Source organism: Tetrahymena thermophila (assembly GCF_000189635.1).
Source record: "Tetrahymena thermophila SB210 genomic scaffold scf_8254486, whole genome shotgun sequence".
NCBI lineage: Eukaryota > Ciliophora > Oligohymenophorea > Hymenostomatida > Tetrahymenidae > Tetrahymena > Tetrahymena thermophila.
Genome location: NW_002476261.1, coordinates 138284 through 160104, shown reverse-complemented (window position 1 = coordinate 160104; position 21821 = coordinate 138284). Strand labels below are relative to the sequence as shown.

The 21821-nt window shown below is 22.5% G+C and overlaps 6 protein-coding genes across 6 annotated transcripts; 3 read left to right on the top strand and 3 right to left on the bottom strand. All coding sequences in view use genetic code 6, as the record gives it.

Moving 5' to 3' along the window:
* Nucleotides 1–876: 876 nt before the first annotated feature.
* TTHERM_00558060 (Dpy-30 motif protein) lies at nucleotides 877–4422 on the top strand (the record flags this gene model as incomplete). Its single annotated transcript, XM_001022370.2, has 12 exons — nucleotides 877–1095; nucleotides 1172–1274; nucleotides 1327–1415; nucleotides 1521–1625; nucleotides 1750–1938; nucleotides 2448–2968; nucleotides 3034–3203; nucleotides 3274–3441; nucleotides 3500–3834; nucleotides 3917–4149; nucleotides 4202–4292; nucleotides 4354–4422. 12 exons carry the CDS (start codon nucleotides 877–879, stop codon nucleotides 4420–4422), a joined length of 2292 nt encoding a protein of 763 aa, XP_001022370.2.
* A 748-nt stretch (nucleotides 4423–5170) lies between these two features.
* On the bottom strand, nucleotides 5171–6989 carry TTHERM_00558050 (OST3/OST6 family protein; the record flags this gene model as incomplete). Its single annotated transcript, XM_001022369.3, has 11 exons — nucleotides 5171–5204; nucleotides 5258–5450; nucleotides 5513–5600; nucleotides 5660–5722; nucleotides 5786–5923; nucleotides 5983–6085; nucleotides 6151–6221; nucleotides 6276–6423; nucleotides 6611–6685; nucleotides 6741–6835; nucleotides 6930–6989. 11 exons carry the CDS (start codon nucleotides 6987–6989, stop codon nucleotides 5171–5173), a joined length of 1068 nt encoding a protein of 355 aa, XP_001022369.2.
* A 1025-nt stretch (nucleotides 6990–8014) lies between these two features.
* On the top strand, nucleotides 8015–10382 carry TTHERM_00558040 (nucleolar protein 5a; the record flags this gene model as incomplete). Its single annotated transcript, XM_001022368.3, has 5 exons — nucleotides 8015–8158; nucleotides 8422–8689; nucleotides 9122–9501; nucleotides 9561–9941; nucleotides 10023–10382. 5 exons carry the CDS (start codon nucleotides 8015–8017, stop codon nucleotides 10380–10382), a joined length of 1533 nt encoding a protein of 510 aa, XP_001022368.1.
* Nucleotides 10383–11330: 948 nt separating this feature from the next.
* On the top strand, nucleotides 11331–11657 carry TTHERM_00558030 (hypothetical protein; the record flags this gene model as incomplete). Its single annotated transcript, XM_001022367.3, has 1 exon — nucleotides 11331–11657. One exon carries the CDS (start codon nucleotides 11331–11333, stop codon nucleotides 11655–11657), a length of 327 nt encoding a protein of 108 aa, XP_001022367.1.
* Nucleotides 11658–12922: 1265 nt separating this feature from the next.
* On the bottom strand, nucleotides 12923–16363 carry TTHERM_00558020 (protein phosphatase 2c; the record flags this gene model as incomplete). Its single annotated transcript, XM_001022366.3, has 6 exons — nucleotides 12923–14037; nucleotides 14093–14222; nucleotides 14280–14361; nucleotides 14426–14570; nucleotides 14966–15107; nucleotides 15386–16363. 6 exons carry the CDS (start codon nucleotides 16361–16363, stop codon nucleotides 12923–12925), a joined length of 2592 nt encoding a protein of 863 aa, XP_001022366.2.
* Nucleotides 16364–17655: 1292 nt separating this feature from the next.
* On the bottom strand, nucleotides 17656–18850 carry TTHERM_00558010 (papain family cysteine protease; the record flags this gene model as incomplete). Its single annotated transcript, XM_001022365.3, has 2 exons — nucleotides 17656–18374; nucleotides 18439–18850. 2 exons carry the CDS (start codon nucleotides 18848–18850, stop codon nucleotides 17656–17658), a joined length of 1131 nt encoding a protein of 376 aa, XP_001022365.1.
* Between the last annotated feature and the right edge of the window lie 2971 nt (nucleotides 18851–21821).

Here is a 21821-nt window from a genome sequence, read left to right as displayed (position 1 = left end):
TTTTTAAATGCAGAATTTATTTAAATTTGAAATAAATTTTAAGGAAAGATATTAAATAAATAATTGCAAATGATAAATTTATTTTAATGTATGTTTAATTTAATTAAGTTGAAAATTATAAAATTAAAAAGAAATATATATTGTTTGTATGCTTTCAAAACATCTTAACCATTATGTATTTTACTATCCAAAAGTTAAGATTAATTTTTAACAAGAAATAACTAATAAAATTAACCAAAACAAATTTAAATTTGTAATATTTGGAAATAAAAAGTTTATTTACTAGTTAGATGTTATGCAATTTAATTCTTTATAATTTTTGCCCAATAAATGTTATGATTATAGTTTTAAAAATTTCATAAACTAAAACAAAAATAATGAATATTTTTTTAGTCAAAATCTATAAATTTTATGTTTAAATATTTTTTTTATTTACTTTTATTATTAAATTCATAGAAAATTTAAAGTTTATCTCAAGAAAAAAATAATTTTTATGTATAAAATTTAAACTTAGTATAAATTATTATAAAAAATACAAATAATTATTTTTATAAAATAAAAAATTAAACATATTTATTATGTAAAAAAAGTTAAATTCAAAATGAATGATTAAAAATGTCAACAAATATTTTTAAAACTGTAATATAATTTCAAAATGAAAATGAAAATTAATAAATAAATAAACTCTTAACAAAAACAAAAGTATTGCTTTCTGCTTATGTAAAATACAAGAATTTGATATGCATAATTGCTTGATTATTTTCTAAATCTATTTATTTTTTAATAAAAAAGTGTATCATTTGTAAAACATTAATTAGTTTAAGTTAAAAAAGCAAAAGTAAAATTTCTAAATTTTTATAAGATTTGTCCAATTAGATGACTGAATCAGTTACAACAAGGAAAACAGCTTAAAAGAAGGAGCCTTTAGTATAAAAGAGATTTTTTATAAGCTCTTTAAATACTTTAGTTGGCTAAGCATTAGTTGAATCACTTAGAAATGATCATATAAATGATGAAAATCCTCATTTTATAGTTGGTTCACTCTCTCCTCATGATTAAAGCGATGTACCTAGAGGTGTCTTTAGAGTGATAGACGTAATTTTATAAAATCATAAATTGCTAATTTAGAATTTTAATTAAATAATAAATTATTTTAAAATTATTAATATAGACCTCGAAGTTGACATTTCTGTCTAAAGTTATTCTTGATTCAGATGTTATAATATATGATTTGAATTCTTGTGATTTAGAAGAAGCAGAATTTGCAATTAAAAGTACTATTTTTTAGCGATATCAAAGTTATAAATAAAATTATTATTAAAATAGCACTTAAAATGGGTGAATACAAGGACGAGAAAATTCTCATTTTTATTTCTAGTGTAATGGTTTGGTCTAATACTCCCTTAAGAGAAAAGGTAAATAATCAGATAGATAGATTAATATTTTTTTAATTAGAAACATAAATCACAAAGATGAAATTCAAAAAGCGTTTGTTAATAAATTTAATCGTAATTTAACAGAAAGAAAATGACGAAATAAGAGAAGAGGATGGACTTGAAGAACCTTAAAGCGATAATGAAGACGAAGCATAGAATGCTGGTGGTGATGATGAAGAAGTACAAAAGGTAACTTCTTTAGAAATAATATTGATAAAAATAATAATTATATAAATACAATTAATGATATTATATCCTAATAAAATTAAATGAAATAATAAAAAATTCAATTCTATTTTCAAAATTATAACAGAAAGTTTATTTAAGATACACTGAAAAAGAATACACTTAAAGAAAGCCTCTTCCAAAATATGAAGTATTAAAATCATTGGAAACTATGTGTATTGCTGCAGGAAATGCTAAATAAAATTTGAGATCTTATGTACTCTGTTCTGGTATTCAGTATGGTAATGGTGAATAAGTTTTCTATGATCATTTCTAGGTAATTAAAATAAATTTTTAAAAATAATAAAGTTCTTTTATTTACAAAGTGCTTTTCTTAATCATCAAAGAAAATTAATTATGTAAACATAGAATTTATAGTAATAGGAAGTTATAAATGTAAAAAAAAAACAATTTAAGATAAAATAGGAGAAGTTTATGATAAAAAATAATTAATACCTAGTTCTATGGTGAAAATTAAAACTTTATCTGATATTATTTATTGAGTTTATCTATTTAAATTAATTAAAGTTAATGGTGAAGGTTTACTAAAGTTTAACTTTAAGCTTTCTAAATTAAATTCTTAAATTTAAATAAAATAAATAGCAAAATATGTTAATTTAAGTATAATTAATAAAGAAAGAAATTGTATACTTAATGATATTAAAATTTTTAAGAAATTACTTATTTTTATATTTAAAATTTAAAAATGAATGTTATATTTTAATGAATTAGAAATAATAATATCTATCAATTTTCTAAAATTAAAAATTTTTTATAAAAAAATAGAGTGCTTGGTTGTAGGACCCAGAAGAATTAATAGTTGTTGGAGATGGCAAAAATAGAATTCCTACTATTCACGTTAGAGATTTAGCAATGTTTGCCAAGAAAATTGTTGATAAACCACCAAATTAAAGCTATATCTTTGCTATCGATCATAATTAAAAACCAACTCAATTAAGTTTAGTCCAAGCAATAAGCAAAGGATTAGGTACTGGCAAAGTCAAGCATATTGATCTTGCTTAAGCTGCTCTAAGTAATAATAATTTTGATATATTCTCTCTTGATGTTAGATTGCGCCCTTCTAGAGTGTTTGATCTTACAGCTGAAGAAGAAGAACAATAGTAAGAAGATGATGAATAAGATGGAGTTGATAAACCTCCTAAGGGACCAGAATGGCACTGTAAAGAAGGTTTAATCTAAAATATTGCCAAGCTTAACAAAGAATTCAACGATTTTAATGGACTCAAGCCTAATCGTATTTTCTTAGCTGGCCCTCCTGCTTCTGGCAAGACATATTATGGTGAAAAGTATATTTTTATTTATAAATTTATAAAAATTGTTATAAAAAATTCAATATTTAAAATAAATTTAGATTAGCCAAACACTACAATATACCTCATATCCTTATCAAACATGTAGTTGAATAATTTTTGAAAGTTAATGAAGCTGCTAAAGAAGAATTTGAAAACTTAAAGTAAACATAAGTGGATGCTGCCAGAACAGTTTTTGAAGCTGAATTGAAAAAGAAAAAACCCAAAAAAGGTAAAAAATAAATTTCAAATAAACATCTTTCTTTACATATGTTAAATAATATTTATTAACGTATTAAAAGGTGAACCTGTTCCTGTTTTTGATGAAAACGCAGTTGTAATTAGACTTCCTGATACCATGCTGTTTTAAGCATTCCAATGGCGTTTAAAGTAAACAGATTGTTAAAATAGAGGTTATGTCCTTGATGGATATCCCAAAACTTTTGCATAAGCACAAGGAGTTTTCTTAAGTAATCTAAATAAAGCTACTTAGAAGAGATAAAAAATTATTTTTTTTAAATTTAAAAGAATCTAAATTAGCAGATGGCGAGGAAGATAATGAAAATGCAGAGAAAATAATCGATGATACATTAATACCAGAAAGTGTAGTATTCTTTTAAGCATCTGACGAATTTTTAAAGTAAAGAGTTAAAGAACTCCCTGAAGAAAAGGTAGCAGGAACTCATTATAATGAGGAAGGGATGAACAGAAGACTAGCTGATTATAGAAAACACAATGAATAGAATACTGGAGAACCTATCTTATTTGACTTCTTCAAATAAAACTAAATAGATCCCTTAATTATAAATTCTTAAAATCACGATAACGAGCCATTTGATAATCTCCGTTCTTTTATTGAAAGAGTAAAAATAAATTAATTAAATAATGCTTGCTATTTAAATTATACTTTTTTGAAATTAATGTATTTTAATATTTTCAATATAGAATGGTAATTTTAAGAACTATCAAATTCATGACGATGTTTAAGAAATAGAAAGAGAGTAAGATCTCAACGAATAGCTTGAAGAATAAAGAAAAAGAGAGTAAGCTGAGGAATAAGCAAGAAATGAAAAAGAAGAAGAATAAAGAAGACTTTAAGAAGAAGATTACAGATTAAAAATGGAAAAAATTAAAAATTAGGAGAGAGATAAATTAGATGAAAGATCTCAATCTTTACGGTAATATTTACTACATTTAACAAAAAAAAATATTTATTTCTTTTTATTAAAGTCAATATTTAGCAGACAATGTTGTTCCTTTCTTAACAGAAGGTTTAATTGAATTATGTAAAACTCATCCAGAAGATCCAGTTGATCAATTAGTAATTAAATTAAATTAAAGTTTCAATTAAAAGCTCTAATTAAAATTAATTTAAATAATAGGCTGAATATTTATTCAAAAGAAGTTTAGAAGTTTAATTCCCTGATCCTTCATCTTATAATCCCTACTGAAACAAAATGAAAAAAAATCCAACTTCATTATAAAAAATAAATTTTATGAAAAATTATTACTAATAAAAATAAATAAATAAATGCATTAAAATATAAATTTTTATTTGTAAATTTTAAATTATTTTATTTTACAGTTTAAAATTGTTAAGCATCAAATATGTATTAATTTATTGACATTAAATTATTTTTAATAATAAATTTATAATTATTGGATTCTTTTTATGCTATTTTAATAATTAAATTGATTAGTCAGAAATCTATTGAGTAATTAATTATATTTAGTAATAAATACATTCTTAATTAACATACAATAATTAATATACTTATCATATAATCTATATTTTTGAATTCATTTCTCCTATTTGTTAGTTCTTCTATTGAAATTTTATATTTTTTTTATAAATTCTTAATTTAAAATGTGTTGAAAGAGAATTTTTAAATTTAAAGTTCTAGTCATTAATCATAAAAATAAAACTAATATTAATTTGAGTAATATATCAAAAAGGTGTTATTAAATCAGTTTTTCTTAATCATAAATAACTTAAAAAGAAATTAATGAAATTATTGAGTATATTTTAAGTTCTTTTGTTTTTAATATTTATCTTTGCTATATTTTAAAACGTATTATTTTATATTTAATTTATTGATGGAATAGAAATAACTCATAAAAGTTTGATTACAAAAAACAAATAATTTATTTATTTATAACTTAAATAATTTGTTAACAATATTAAATTTATTATCTGCTTCAAATGCTGTTACCTTGATCTTTCATAATAGGTCTTTGATAATTTATAAAAAATCATTACTATAAATAATTAAATCAATATTTTACCCTCTATTGTAGTGATCAGGAGGGAAGAAGTTGATATTATACCATCCTTTAAATTTATATAGCTCTTCTATTTTGATAACAATTATGAAAGTAGTACCGAAAATTGCAATAAGGAGCAACTAGTTAACAATATTTTTTTAATTTAATCTAGCAATTAACTAGTAAGAAATAATTGTTAAAGCAGAGAGGATAACTATTTTAATTAAATTTAGAAAATTTTAAGAAGAAATATTTCTTTTTTAACAATCGAATTACTTAATCCAGACATAACAAATCCTTCAGCTCCAAGCTACATTCTTTAGTTATCTAACATCCATTAGAAATTTCCCTTACTGTCAACAGTCTTTTGATAAAAAGATATTTTTAAAATCCAAAATTATAAGATAAACGTTTTAATTTTACAGTCATTGGAACACCGTGGATTTAATTATAAATAAATCCTGCTATGCAAACAAAGTAGATCACCTTAAATTAAAAAAAGAAATAATTATAATTTATTTATTTATTTATTTTTATAAATAATTTTACTATTGAGCCAACAAACCAAAGCTTAGTGTTCAAGAAGAATGATTTATAGAGTCTGAAAACAACGATGGTCAATATAATCAAAATCAACAAAATACCTAAGTTTCTCAAAACTTCATGAATAGGAGGTTAGTATTCAATCTTTTCATTTATATATTTATTTCTTTTGAGTAATTAATAATAATGCAAAAATTATTCACTTCTCTTCCAGTACGCTTATTGATGTATTCTAACAACTTGTGGTGAGTAACTAAACCATCAGAACCACTGATAGACCACTTGAATCCCTTTAAGAAATTATTTCTATTATAAGATATTTAATCATTAATTACCTATATATTTTTTATTAGTTAATAGCTTATAGTTACCTTTCTTAATCAGAGACTAATGCATGTTAAGGAACTGAGACAAGGAGATTAGGAACTGACTTGAATTCAAGCTATTTTTAAACAAATAAATAAATAAATTTGATATTTTTTATAAAAAATTTTACATCTAAGAAAGTTTCTCTTGTGTTTTAATCGAAACTCATCATACCAAAGTAGACTGCTCTAAGCTTTTTGGAGCTATCCTTGAAGGGAATATGTCCATTATTTGCATAATAATAATTAGAGGTTAATTCGTATTGAGTGAGCATTTACCTTTAATTTTCAAAAAATTAAATTTTATTGGTGCCTTTTAAAAATCCTTTAATAAAAGGATTAAACTGACATATATATAACTTTGTTGATATCTTTACTAAATATTTTAAGTATTTCAATTTATTTAGCTCAAATGAAATGTATTGAAATCAACATTTTTATTTAATTCATAAATTTTATAAATTACTCGCAGAAATCGCATTTAGGAGCTGTGAAAAACAAAACAACTTCATAAGGTCTTGGCTACTCAAGTAAAAAGTATCTATTTTTGTAAAAATTTTCATTAAAACTTCTTTTATTATGAAATCATCAATTACCTATAACCAGTTGAATTAAAGTGAATAATTCCATTAGGAGATTTACTAGCAAGTTCCCTTAAAGCTTCTGATTTAGCTTTACCAGTTTCAATGTGCTTTATTAAAAATTTAATTCATATTAGGATGCTTAATGTGTTTTTGCTAAATAATTATTCTTATGAAAAAAGAAAATAATAATTAAAATCGTACTCCGCATAAGACAACTGAAATGATGCAGAAAACAGAAATTAATAATAGCTTTAAATTCATTATATTGGTTCAGTATTCTTCTAATTATATTGCTTTATCTAAATCCTTTCCTGACAAAAACGTTTTTTAGTGAATTTTTTGAAGAAAAAGCTAATATGTAATTATTTTTCTTTTATTTAAAGATTTTATAAGAAATTATATCTTTTTTATTGTTCTAAAAAGGATAAATGCAATTAAATGTAAATCAATACAATTATAAAATCCCTATTTAATTATATCAATAATACTTTTTTTAACATTCATTATCTTAATAATCATGTATTTTGAAGGAAATATTTATGATGAACATTTGTCAGACAAATAGTCATAAACAAGCAAACAATCAAACAAATAAATAAATAAAAAAATATACAATCCATATATCACGTGTAATTAGCTATTTAATTGAATAATTTATGTTGTTTTTTTTATAATAAATTTATTTCATTTTAATTTTATTATTTTTAATTTATTTTTTGAAATAAAAAATTAATTTAATTTAAAATATTTTTTTATTAAATCATTTTGAATTTTTTCAGCATTTTATTAATTAAAAAAAATAAATAAATAAATAAATGGATTTTAATAAGATGATTTGAATAGAGCGTTAAAATCTTCTACTTGGATACATTCAAATAATTTAAATATGGATGAATATGTAGAAATAGAGATAATAAAATGGAAAAGATATAATAATAATAATTTCAACGAATAAATAGAAATAAATAAAATATAATGAATATAAATTATAATGCAATAAAATAAATTAATAAATAAAGCTGTGTAAAGAAATATGGAATCAATATGCATTGAAAAATTTTTTTGCTCATAATGATTGTTTTATAGGTATTTAATTGCTACTTGCTTTATTTTAGTTTGCTTGTGAATAAAAGGAGACTAAAATAATTGATATAAGAATAAAAAACAAAATTAAAGCTAAAAAAGTTAATATTAATTGCAAACGCAATAATTAATAAAATAGGCAAAATATTAATACTTAAAAACACAGATAAAAACAAATATAATAAATATATAGTATACTTCAAATGGTGTTATACTTAATCCACGATAATGCCGTCGGATTTTCCTTATTCGAAGTTAAGGAATTCGATGAAGCCCAAGCTAAGGTTAAATAAATCTAAAAATAGATTATCGATTTCTCCTCCTTCTCCTAAATGTGCCAACTTAAGGTAAAAAACCTTCTATTCTGCATTCATTGTTTAAAATCATTATATCTGTAGTAATAAGTCACATCCTAGTATATGGGTTAATCCAAAAAAATCTAGATGAATTAAATTATATGAGAAAATTCAACCATTGAGAGTTTGATCAAAATTAAATCTTAATATGACTTGCGCTAAAATTTACAATAGCAAATTACGGATTTTCTTTGATTTTAAAACAATTTTTAAAACATATTCAAATTGATATTAAATTGTTATTTATTAAATAGGCTTTCCACCCTTTCCTCAGTGCTGATTCTGCTAGAGATGCTGCTTAAAATGTTGGTTGTGGTGAATTGACTGAAGATCTTAAAAACTTCATTGAAGAAAATATCCCTAAATCAAAGAAGAAGGGTAAAATTCAAATTGGTGTTTTGGACAGTAAATTAGCCTAAAAGATGAATGACCAATTACAATACGAAACTATCACTGGTGATATTGTTTTCGAATTATTCAGAGGCATTCGTATGCACCTTGTCAATTTCTTAAAGAACGAAAGTAAACATATCAACTTAAAATTATAATCAATGTATTCAGTAAATCACAAAGGGGAAAAATAATAAATAAAATAAGTTAGAAATATCATTTTTAGATAAATAATTCTTGATACGCAATAATATTAGCTGCAAATAAATTTTAGATATTTATTTCAAAGTTAAAAAAAGAGTGAATTAGATAAAAATTTAGATAAATAGATATATTTATAGATAGACATAATGCATAGTTCTATTTTATTGAAATTTTGAGAAAAATAATTGATTTCAAATTCCAGGTAGAAATCTTCAAATAAATGGATATTAAAAATGTTGTGTTAATATTTTATTATTATTGTAAGAAAGAGCAACAATTTTATTTTAATTCTGAATACATTTGATTTTTATTTCTTATAAATCCAACCAAACATACTAAATAAAATTTTAATTCTACTAGACTTCAAGGAAGAAGATTTGATTAAAGCTCAATTGGGTTTGGCTCACAGCTGGTCCAGAAATAGAATCTAATTCGATGTCAAGAGACAAGATAAGCCTATCATCAATTGTATTGCAGTCTTAGAATAATTAGATAAGGATGTTAATACTTTGTGCATGAGAATTAAGGAATGGTACGGATGGCACTTCCCCGAACTTGCCAAGATCGTCACTGATAACGAAGTCTACACTCGTTTAGTCGATTTATTTGGACCCAAAACCAATGCTACTCAAGATATGCTTGAAAAGGTTGAAGAAATTGTTATCGATGCTGATATCTCCTAATAGGTTATCGATGCTGCTAAAACTTCTGCTGGTCAAGATCTTTCCGAAATGGATAACGTAATTAATTTATTTTTAAACTAAATTTCTTCAACTAAAAATTTTATTTATAAATATAGACTTGCTTAAAGGAATTATGCGGTAAAATCATCAAGTTAATCGACTTCAGAAAAGGTATCTAATCTTATTTGAAGAGCAAAATGGACGCCGTCGCTCCTAACTTGACCTCTTTGATTGGTGAAGGTGTTGGTGCCAAGCTTATTTCTCACGCTGGTGGTCTCTCTAACTTAGTTAAATACCCCGCTTCCACTGTCTAAATTCTTGGTGCTGAAAAGGCTTTGTTCTAAGCTCTCAAGAAGAAGGCCAATACTCCTAAATACGGTTTGTTGTTCCACTCAACTTTCATTGGTAAGGCTGATGGTAAAAACAAAGGTAAAGTTTCTAGATATCTTGCTAATAAATGTTCTATGGCTGCCAGACTTGATTACTTCTTGGTTAACGTAAGAATTTAATAAATACAAATAATAAAAAAACAAAACTAAATATAAATTTATATTAATTTTTCCATTTAATATGAACAGCCCACCAACAGATTCGGTGAAAGAATGAAAACTTAAGTTGAAGATAGATTAAAATTCTTGACCAGTGGTGGTGAATCTGCTAAAAACATCGACGCTATGCAAGAAGTCTTAGAAGAATTAAAACAAGAAAATTTGTATGTTGAAAGCGAAGAACAATTAAAGAAAAAGAGTAAAAAGGATAAGAAGAAAAAAAAGAAAGCTTCAGTTGAAATCTAAGAATTAGAAGAGGAAGTTGAAGAAGTTGAAAAGAAGAAGAAGAAAAAAAAGAAAGCTTCCGTTGAACTCTAAGAATTAGAAGAAGAAGTTGCTGAAGAACAAGTTGAAAAGAAGAAGAAGAAAAAAAAATCTAAGGAAGAGTGAGTTGAATGAAGAGACCTTTTTGGCTTTTTGAGAATATCACCTTATATAAATTTTCTGAATCAAAGGCTGAAGAGGTTTCTCAATAACTTATTTTATCTAATAATAAATAATATATTGTTAATATAAACTGGGTATGGAAGTAATAAATAAATAAACACTTGCTCAATGATACTAAAAAGACTATAAGTAAATAAATAAATAAACATCACCTACCTAGATAGCTAGTGATTGATTGATTGATGAATTAATAAATATATCATTCTCTTACTCGTTGCAAATATCTCTTTGTAACCATATACTATGAGTACTAATTAATAAATTGACAAGGCTTTTAGTTCATAAAACTATACTTTATTGTGCATCTCCTATTTATCTATTCACTTCAGATAAAAAAAATAGATATCTAGATAATTCACTGATTCATTCATTTACAAATTTTATTTATATTAAAAATCAATTAATCACATCACATCCAGTAATAGCATTCATAATCATTCTTTGTTTGTAACTAACTTATTATTATCTTCCACTTAGCTTCTTTTAAAAATTCATTCATTTTTACCTCAATATTATCTTATAAACACTTATTATATTTCAAACAATTAAATTTCTAAAACAATAAAGACGAATTGCTTTTTTATTTTAGAACAAAACTAAAAGTTGAAATTTATGAAAATTTGTTGACTCGATAATGACTTTTATACATTTTTATATCCAAAAAAACCATTTTAATATAATTGTGTTATGAATTAATATTAAAATTAAAAATTATAATTACTTTAAATCAATTATTAAGAGTCACCATTCATTTTGTTTTTAACAAATTGCCTGTTTTTAATTTAATTTTGTAAAAAAAAATTGACAATAAGCCAAAAAATAAAGTTATATTATTTTGATAGAAGCAAGTACAAATAAATATAAATTTTTTAGATTCAGCTATAAATAATCATGGAAGACGAAATCACAAATACAGTAAATTTACAAAGAATGATGGGAAGTGGCAAAGAAAAAAGTGGCAAATAAGTTAAAACTATTAAGTATAGCTAGCAAGAATTGCTTACTCAAATAGAATAAAATAATGAATTATAAATCATCAAAAGATTAAAAGTAAAGCTAGATCAATCAAGACAGGAAAGATAAAAGACAAATATTGAAATAAATAACACTAAAAATGAATATGTAGCTATGAAAGGATAGGTGAAGTAGTTTATTTCTGATTAAAATTAAAATAACCATAAAATAACTTATCCTAAAAGAAATCCTAACAAAGAGTGATGTTTATTTATGTAATTTATATTTAGTATGAATAAATTATTAGATTATTAATTTAAAATAGGTATCATTTTTAGTAAAAAAAATGGTAAAAATAGAATTTACTTTCTAAATTTGACAATTATTTACATTATATCTTAAAATTAACTTTAATGGTACAAAAAACTTGAAATTTATACTATCGAATAATGGATAAAAGTAAATTAGAAAATGAAAAAATAGAATAGGAAAAGATAAGAAAAGTATATTGAGAATGCAAACAATATGTGTGATAGATATTTAGAAAATTATAAAAAAAATTAGTTTATTGATTTTATGACTATAAGAATAAGAATAGATTTATATTAATTAAAAAGTTAATAAGGCTTTATATTTGAAAGAACATATTTTAAAAATACATTAAATGATTTTTAATTCTTAATATGAAAAGATAAAACATTTCTACAATATACATACAAACTTATAAATAATTAACTGAATACAATTAAATTATGTATTATTTTTATTAGATGAATGATTTGATTCAATTTAACAAACTGATTACAGTTTGTGATTTTTCATAAATAATTAATGATGGGTATTTAAATGCTCTTATTTATATTTTTCTAAAATCATTCTTAAACTATTGAGTTTAATAAATGCACTATTATAAATCAATATAATTTTTATTATTTGCATTTATTGTATATTAAAATAAATAAGAATAGGAAAAACAAAAAATAAATTGAAAAATTTTAGAAAATAAATTTTTTAAGTAACTTAATTATTTAAAGCTATTAAGGTGTTTTGTAATTTGAAAAATGAATTTTCTTTAAGTATTTAGTTGTGAATTATTAGTAAAGAAACAATTGAATATTTATATAATAAATATACATTTACTTATAATTAATTAATTATAATTATTTATTATTTTTATAAATATGATTTTTTTTTATTAATTGATTGATGTGATTAAATTGATTAAATAATTGTTATTATATTAGTATTTAATAAATAATTATTAGTACGTACTCTTATTTATTAATATTTTTCTAAATTTTAGTAAGTGTATCTAAACATACTTTTAATATTCAGCAAGGTTATTTTAATAGTAATAATTGTATATATGATAGGTAGGGTTAAAGGCACTTTTTATATCGAAAATTTTATAGAATTTTAAGTTATTATTTTTTTGAATATTATTTATTTTATGTTTAATAATATCATCTTTGCTTGCTTGAAGTTAATATCGATAAAAATATATCAAAATAATCATTTACACATTGTTTTCACTTTTTTTTTGCTTATATCATTTTTTGTTGTTGTTATATTTATTGAAGCTGCTAAAATATTTTTTCATTTTATAATGCTTTCAATGTTTAAAGGGATTAATTTGATTACAAAGCAAGCCTACTATTTTCAATTTGAAGCTAAGTGTTAGATGTATTTGAAATTGATGTTTACAAATTAGAGTATTTTCTAATTGTTGACGGTGTACTTAATCTATTCTTTTTATGGAAATAACTATTTTCAAAATCTTATTTATTTTAAGTAAGCCTTGTGTTTAAAGAGTTACTTTAAAGATTATTTTGGCTATTTTTACTCTCTTGCAATGGAGCAATATCACTATAAAAACCATTCTAATCATTTTAATACTATTAATTCTGGTTTATAGAAGCAATATTTGTTTAGCTACTGCTATTACCATAATTTTATGTCATTTTATGGTTGTAAATTTATAGATTATTGTAATTGTTTTAGTGTGATTGTGGATACTAATAATTTTAAGTTGACAAGTAACCGTTAGTATAGGGTGTTAAATTTGCTTCACTTTGAAGTGTATTGAATCTGTGCTTTTATGGTGATACTAATTATTGTTACTGATCATTATTAATTGTATTGGTATTTAGAGGATCTGTATTATAGTTGGGATTTGTCTATACCATATTTGTAGGAGAAACTTTTGGGAATAAATGCATTTATTACTAAGAGTTAGAATTTTACAAATTGTTGTTTAGGTTTCGTTGAATCTGTTTTTACTTGACTCTACTACTTGTATTTTAAGATGAGTAAGTGTTAGATATCTAATTCTAGTTTACTGGGGGCATAGTTAACAACTAAGCTTATGGTAAATTATTACTTGGTTAGTTTGCTTATTCCTTTTATTTTTTTTCTTAAATTTTACTAAATTCGCTTGCAAAGCCATCAAATGAAATAGCTACTAAAGTAATATTGTCTAAACTTTTTCTTTCAAAAGTTTCTCTCATAACTGCTTCAATTCCAATACCACATTGCTTATGAATATCTACATCACCGCTTTGATCTGTCAAATCAGATTATTATGCGCTGGTCCAAAAAATTTTACCAACCTCCTAAGTGCTTAGCCTGTCGAAAACACCATCACCTATTTATATACAAAAGTTTTTTTAATACTAGAACTTTATCGATAATTTGTTTACATCCTAATAAAATAAAATCATGATCTTATGTAATTTTAGTGACCACTATGTCTGGATCACTAATTATTACTTTAGGGTTTCCTCCGTATTTTTAGCTCTTCGCTTCATAGTCTCCTATTGTCCTGGATACCTAAATCATTTTAATAGAATTTAGATATATATATATATATTTAATATTTGTACTTACTGATAATTTTCCTGGGAATACCCTGTGTGGAGGATTTATTTTTACACCCTAAAACATGAGATTTTATGTGTTTACAGTAGCTCTATTTTATTTTTAAAAAATAAATAAATAAATAAAATTAAATTTTCAATTTTAATATATTTTACTGATAGACTTTTCCCCCAGCTGCTTCAATACGTTATCTTTCATCTTCTGGTTTGTGATCAATTGAAAGACTTTCTATTGATTGACCGTTTCTCAAACTCACGATAGCTCTACTATCACCAATATTTACTGTGTATGCGACATCATCTTATTTTTATTACAATAAATTGTTATTTTCTAATCTATTATTTTATTCTTTTGAATTGAGTTTGACCAAAAACAATAAAATACATTTCTATTTTTTTGTATTAAATTTGGCTTACAATGAATCAAATATATCAAAACTTGTTATAGTGAATTATTTATTTTTTTCAGTAAATTTAGAAAAATTTAGTAGGACTTATTTAACAAATTTTTGATTAATTTATTTATATATTTCAAAGCTAGAATGATACTTCGCTCACATTTAGAAACTAATTATTGTTAAATTTTCTATTAAAGTTTTTCAATTCAAATAGATATTTTTGATCATGTTTTATTGTATTAAATTTCTTAAAATTGTTTGATTTTTTTTAATATTCACTTTTAATCAATGAATTTACCTAATATCATAACAATTATAGCACAAGAGCCTGACCTATCCATATTAGATTCTGCTGTCTACAAGAAAGACTGTTCAGCAAATTGAATTCCTCTCTTAATAGCTTCAGTTGGATTACTTGGGAAGAATTCATCTCTTACTATCTAATTAATATAATAATTAAAATTTAGTTTTTTAAACTGGCAAACGTAATGAAAAAACAAAATTATATATTAATTTGAGTATTAGAGATGATAAATCTGAAAAAAAATAAAATAATACAATCACCTAAATAATTTATTAATTTTTGATTATCGGAGTAGGCTTTTAATTACACTACTATTTGTATTTTTTTGTAATAATTTTGAATGTTTGTGAATTACTATCTCTATTTCTTTTACATGTGAGTTGTTAATATACTTAATTAAAATTTAATGCTTACGAATAAATGCAGGTTATCTCTCAGGAAATCAGAGCAGTTAGATCCTCCATGACCATCATAAATAGCGAAAAATGATGTTTTTGGCCAATAGTCAGCATTCTTATTGAAGGGTTTAGAAATAGATAAAATTATTGATACTCTATCTTCATTATAGTTTCTAAATATTCCCATATTTGTGTTGGCTGCATAAGCCTTTATAATTCCATAAGAGCGATTAGATCTTTTGGATTAATCGATGTTGTATTTAAATTCTATTTGATTGCAGTTTATCATATTACTGTTTATTCCTATGTGGACATTCTAATTATTCTATGCTGCTGCTAAAGGAAGAGAGCCTAATTTAAAATTGTTATTGCTTTCTCTTACATCTTACAATTTAGGTATATGCTAGTAAACCTAAGAATTGTTCAGTTTTAAGATATCTGTAGCATCTTTGTAGCTCCCTCTTTGCAAAGCATAATTGTTATTTTAATTAATAATAGCCGAATAACTTTTATTATTGGTTCCATTTTGTTACTAATTATTATTCCAACTTGTTATCTTTTTGAGAGGTGATTCTCCTTGGCTTTCTCTCATATTTTTAATTTTTTGTAAGGATTAACTCCTCTGTTAAATGGTATTGCGGTGCAACTTATCATTTACCTGTTATAGAAAATTCTCTTGCTGCATCTCATTTACAGAAGAAGGTTATTAAAAACTATTTTATTCTGACTATATTTCTCTTAATGCGCTATTAATCAGCCTACGATTAGTGCCTTATGTATTCACTGTACTCGAATGATGCTAATTTAAATTATTGTTTTCTATTCTACCTCTAATAGATCTTATAGGATGTCCATTGCTATAGGGCAAGTTTTCAGTTTAAGTTACTGTATTTAATTGAATACGAGAACTTGGTCTTAATAACCCTAAATTGCTATTTGCATTTCTGTTTAGAGTATTACTCATTATGCTACCATCGCTTCTATTATTTCTCATTATTTTTTAAAGTCAAAAATCTACTTAAAATTATTTATCACTTGAATTGTCAAACAAAATTGCATAAATTAAAAGACTTTCTAATTACAGTTTAATACGTTTGGCAAGGTAACTCAAAATTTATCTAGTAAAAATACAGCTTTTTTACAATTATTATCACCTAAATTTACATTAATCTTTTCATTAATTCAAATAAACAACATACACTTAAAAATATTTAAACATATTTTTTTTTAATATGTACATTTTATTTTAAAGGTTGCTAAGATTTAGATATTTGATATGCATAATTATCTATAACAAAATAAGTAATCATCTTTTTTTCATCGAATAATTTTAAGTAGATGCATTTTGTTGTACATATTTGCTCTCAATAATAAACACTAAATTGTATTTTTAAGTCATTTATTTTAAATTTTGTTTTTATCAAAATCAATTACAAAAAGATTAAAAGTAGATTACTGTTTTAAGAAAATGAAAATGACCTTTAAAATAATATGAGAAATTACAATTAAATAAATGTATTATCAAAATTATAAGTTTAAGTCATAAATACTTATATATTTTAAAGCTTTTATTCAAATTACTTAATTTTTGGAGTATAAGATATAAAATAAAATAAAATTCCTAAACGTTTAAATAAATAACTATTTGCTTTTAGAGATATCAAATTATGTTTTAAACTACAATTCCTTACTAAAGATAAAAATCTACCATCAAATCAATTAATTATTTAATTATAAATTAAATTAAAATAAATAATTTTAAAATTTAAATTAAATCCATAAAAATATTTATTGTTGGTTGTTTATTATTTATCTAATATTTTAGTTTGTTTATTAATATTTGATAAAAATTCAAGCTGATATAAAATTATCATATTTATAAAGTTTAGAAGCTTACTTTTGACCTTAAAAAGTTTAAGTTTATATCCTGTTAATAAAATTATTATTCCTATTCATTTAAATCTTTTTCCATCATATTTTTTTAGATTTATTAATAAATTTTTTACCTCATTATTACTATTAGAAATAGTTTAATAAAAGAAAATTATTAATAAAAAAAAACACATTGAATAAAAATAGGAAAATTAAAAAAGAATTTAATTAAAATTTTTATTTTAATTTAAATTAAGTAATTAAATTACTAATAAAATATGCATGCATATCTTTTCAATCCTTAATTTTTTTATTTTAAACATTTAAGTCAATTATTAAGTTATTGCTTAAAACAATTATAAAAAAATATATTTATAAAAGTAATATTTTAGTTTTATATTAATTAGTATATCTTCAACCAATTACTCTAACATTTGTAGGATAAGCGGCATCATAAGCAACACCACATTAACCACAAACCTTAGTAGGGACATTTTGGCCAGCACAAGCTTATCCATCTAAAGGAGTATAGTCAGTACCACAAGTAACCTTAGATTCTCTAGCTAATCTGATATAACCATTTTCACCGAATTTGGTACCCCATGAGTTTCTAATCAACCAATAGTCACCTAATTCAGGATCAGTACCGTAACCAACAAGGACTACAACGTGGTTTACATCAATGTTGTCTGTGTAACTGCATCCGTTGAAGACACCAGATTGGTAATTACGCCATTGACTAGCATCTACAGCAACAGCCAAAGGACCAATATTGGCAAGAGCATAAAGTAAAGCATCGTAGTCGTTAGCCTATAATTTGACATAACCATCTAAAGCTACTTCAGGGGTTTATTAAGTTGAATCGAATGTACAGTTACCAGTAACACCAGATACATAACTTTGATAAGGATATTTGAATTCAGAGGTTAAACCGTATAATTAGACATAGTTAAATGCTAATTCGGAAATAGCACCATTGCAACCACCAGTACCACCACATTAGTAAGGGTTAGGAACACAACTTACGAGTTATTGAGTAGATAAAGTTTTCAATTAACCAGAGTTAATGGCTGCATAGGATTCAATAGTAGCAGTTGAAGCAAAAGCCCAACAAGAACCGCAGTGACCTTAATCTATTAGTTTAAAAAAATATGATTTAACTTTAAATGAATTATATAATTGTAAATAAAATAATACCTTTAACTGGGGTAACAACTCCTTTTTATCTCCAATCAACATTAACGGGTAATTCCTTTAATTATTATTCAGTAACTTCCAAATTCTTAACAGATAAGTTACGGAAAGCTCTAACATTACTCATGTTTTTGCTGTATCCTAAGCTATTTTACTTGAATTCGCTGTCTGTTAAGTCAGTAAATCTGTTAACACCCTTTTTGTATGATTAATTAGTTTATTCGTTGAAAGCAATGATTTCAGCTAATTTCTATTCAAATATAGCTTTTCTCATGAAGTATTCTGAAGATCCATATTAATATCCCTTGTTGAAGTCTTGGATATATTAATCGAATGTGTATTATTTCAAATTACTGTTATAGGTTTAAGAAACTGTTAAGCCTAAAACAATTGCCAATATTATTAATTTATTCATTTCTTATTTTATGAACAAGTTTTTACTATTTATCTTAATAAATTAATTGATATCTTTAAATGATTCTTAGAAGAATTGCTTTTTGATAATCAAATTTAGTATATTAAAGAATTTATAGATTTTCTCAACATATTAGCTTATAAAAATTATTCTTTTATAATTGATACTTAAATTTAGACACTTTGAATGCAACATTCTTATATTTTAAGAAATACTATTTTAAAAAAGTTTAACGAAAAAAAATCAAAAAATCAGCACAAATACATTTAAATTTAATATCTATTTTAAAACTTGTTTTTAAATAAGTTAAAATATAATATAACAGACATTATTTTTTCCAAAAGTATATGAATCTATTGAGATAGTTTCACCTGAGGAAGTACTTAGGTATTGAACTTTGACAATTTTGTTACATCTCAATTCTTTTATAAAATTAACTTTTATGCTAAATATTATTAAATAAATTTAAATATTTAAGATAAATAAATGAAATGAATAAGGATTATTCAAAAAAGTTTTTAAATTATAATAAAAATGTATCATTATTATTTTATGAAAGAATCTATTTAAAATATGAATATTTTTTACTTTTTAAAGTAGTAATTTGATTAATAAATAGTAAAAGCTTTATCCAAATATATATAGATAGGCTAATAATTTATTTATTTAAATCGAGATTAGTTAATATTGAATTCTAATTTGTAATAGTATAAAATATAAAATGTTAATATTCTGAAAATTCGAGTGTATTTATTTAGATATTACCTATGTATGCATATTTTAATTCTTTAAAAAAGGTAAAAATTTTTTTAATATATTCACAATGAAACTAAGAATTTGAATGAAACTCTTAATATATATAACTTTAATAGCACTAACCCATCTCTTCAAATTTTAGAGCTCAAATATTTTTTTAATTTATGTATGTATTAATTGTATTTATGAAATTATATAAAATTATTATAATATGGTAAGTCATATACAATCAATGTAAATTATAGAGAAAGATGTTATTAAGCATTCACGAAATGATATTTGCTAAAAATTGAATTTTTAATTTGACAGTATAAATTAATAGTCAAAGTTTAATTACATGCTATTATATTATCGATACTATTTGCAAAAATTTAATATTTCAATTAGCGAATATAAAATGTATATTTATCGTGAATATATATTTGCCATAATTTAATTTTAAGTATCTTTTTTGTAGATTACAGGAACTAACACTAATTAAAATTTATTAAAATAAAAATATAATTCAGTAAAATAACATTACTGAATTTTTAAAAAATCTTAAAAATTAACCTTAAATAAAAAGTTTTAAAATATGAAATTTTATAAAAATTTAGGATATTTCAAGAAAATTTTAGATTTAAAAAAGAGGATTCAAAATTTAAAAATTATTATAAAATTACAAAAAAATTTAAAAAGTCATTTTGAATTTTAAAATTAATTATTTACTAATTCTTGTAGCTTACTAATAAATAGTTATTAAAATAAAATTTAGTAAGCTGAACTGCTAAAAAATACTGCAACAATTAATAAAGAATTAATGTAAATATAATAATCAATCACATTAAAAATTTTCACTTTAAAAGTAATAAATTATTTTCAATAAATCCAACTCCTTTTCAAAATTAAGATATAAATTAAAAGAAAAAACAAATTTATTGAATATTAATTGAGGAATTTAAGTTGTGCTTAGATTATATTTAATTTATGCATATTTTTTAATATTATATTTTAGAAATTGTAATATTTAGCAATAGGTAAAAATAATTAAGAAAATATTTTTTTTGTACAAAAATCTGTTATTCTGAAATATTAAAAACAATTATAATATTTTATTTATTTATTTTTATTATCAATTTTTCAAAAAAAATTTTATTTTCTAAATTTTAAAGAATATTCATTTTATTTTATTCTCTATTTGAATTATGAAAATATTACACTCTTAAAAATAGAATAATAAATTCTTTAAAAAATTTTGCTCTTAATATCTGTTTATTTATTTTTAGAGCATTTAAAATATATTTGAATAATATTTATAATAGTCATAATATTTGTATGTACAATATGTATTTTATGTTTTGTTTCTAAGTACTATAATTTTAATTTGATATAAAAACCAAACAATAAAAAATATATTTTAGAAATGATTCTGTAGTTTTTAAAACATAAAATTTTAAATTAATTAATTTATTTAATATACTACTACATTATTGAGGACAGTCAAAAATTAAAGAAACTGATATATTTTTTTATTAAAAAATAAAATTTCCTCATTAAAATTGTTGTTTTTGTTTTGTGTAAAAAATAGCTAAATAGCTATTTTAATCATTTATTACAAAAAAATTAGCTATCTTACTTATTTAATAGAGGTACTTACACAATTTAGATTATATATTGCCTATAAATTTAATTTATATTATAATCCTTACTTCAAGAATTTTTGGTTTTTTTTGGTTCATTTACAGATATATTGTGAACAATTTATGGAAGAAAATTGATATTAACTTTTATTATTATTAAAGGTTCATTTTCCACTAATATAATCTAAATATATCATTATGAAAATTTGGACAATGTAATAAAGGTATTCATAGATGATTATACATATTTATAAACATAAAATTTAAAATTATATAATGTTTTACATTATTTTATATACAAACTTGTAAAAATATCCCATTCTTTGTTGAATATACCCATTTTTATTTCATCTCCTCTCCATTTTAATTTGATAAAAAATAAAAATTTTACTTAATTTTAATTTATGCTAATAATCACAGAATTTAATTATTTTAATTTTAATTTATATTTATAAGCACTTAAATTACCACAATAACATTTAAGAAATTTGAGGTTATTTTTGTGGTATTTTCTTCAAAAAAATGAAAAAATAAAATTTGCATAATTAATAATCAATTATAATTGTATGGTTAAAATATAATTGATGTTAAACATT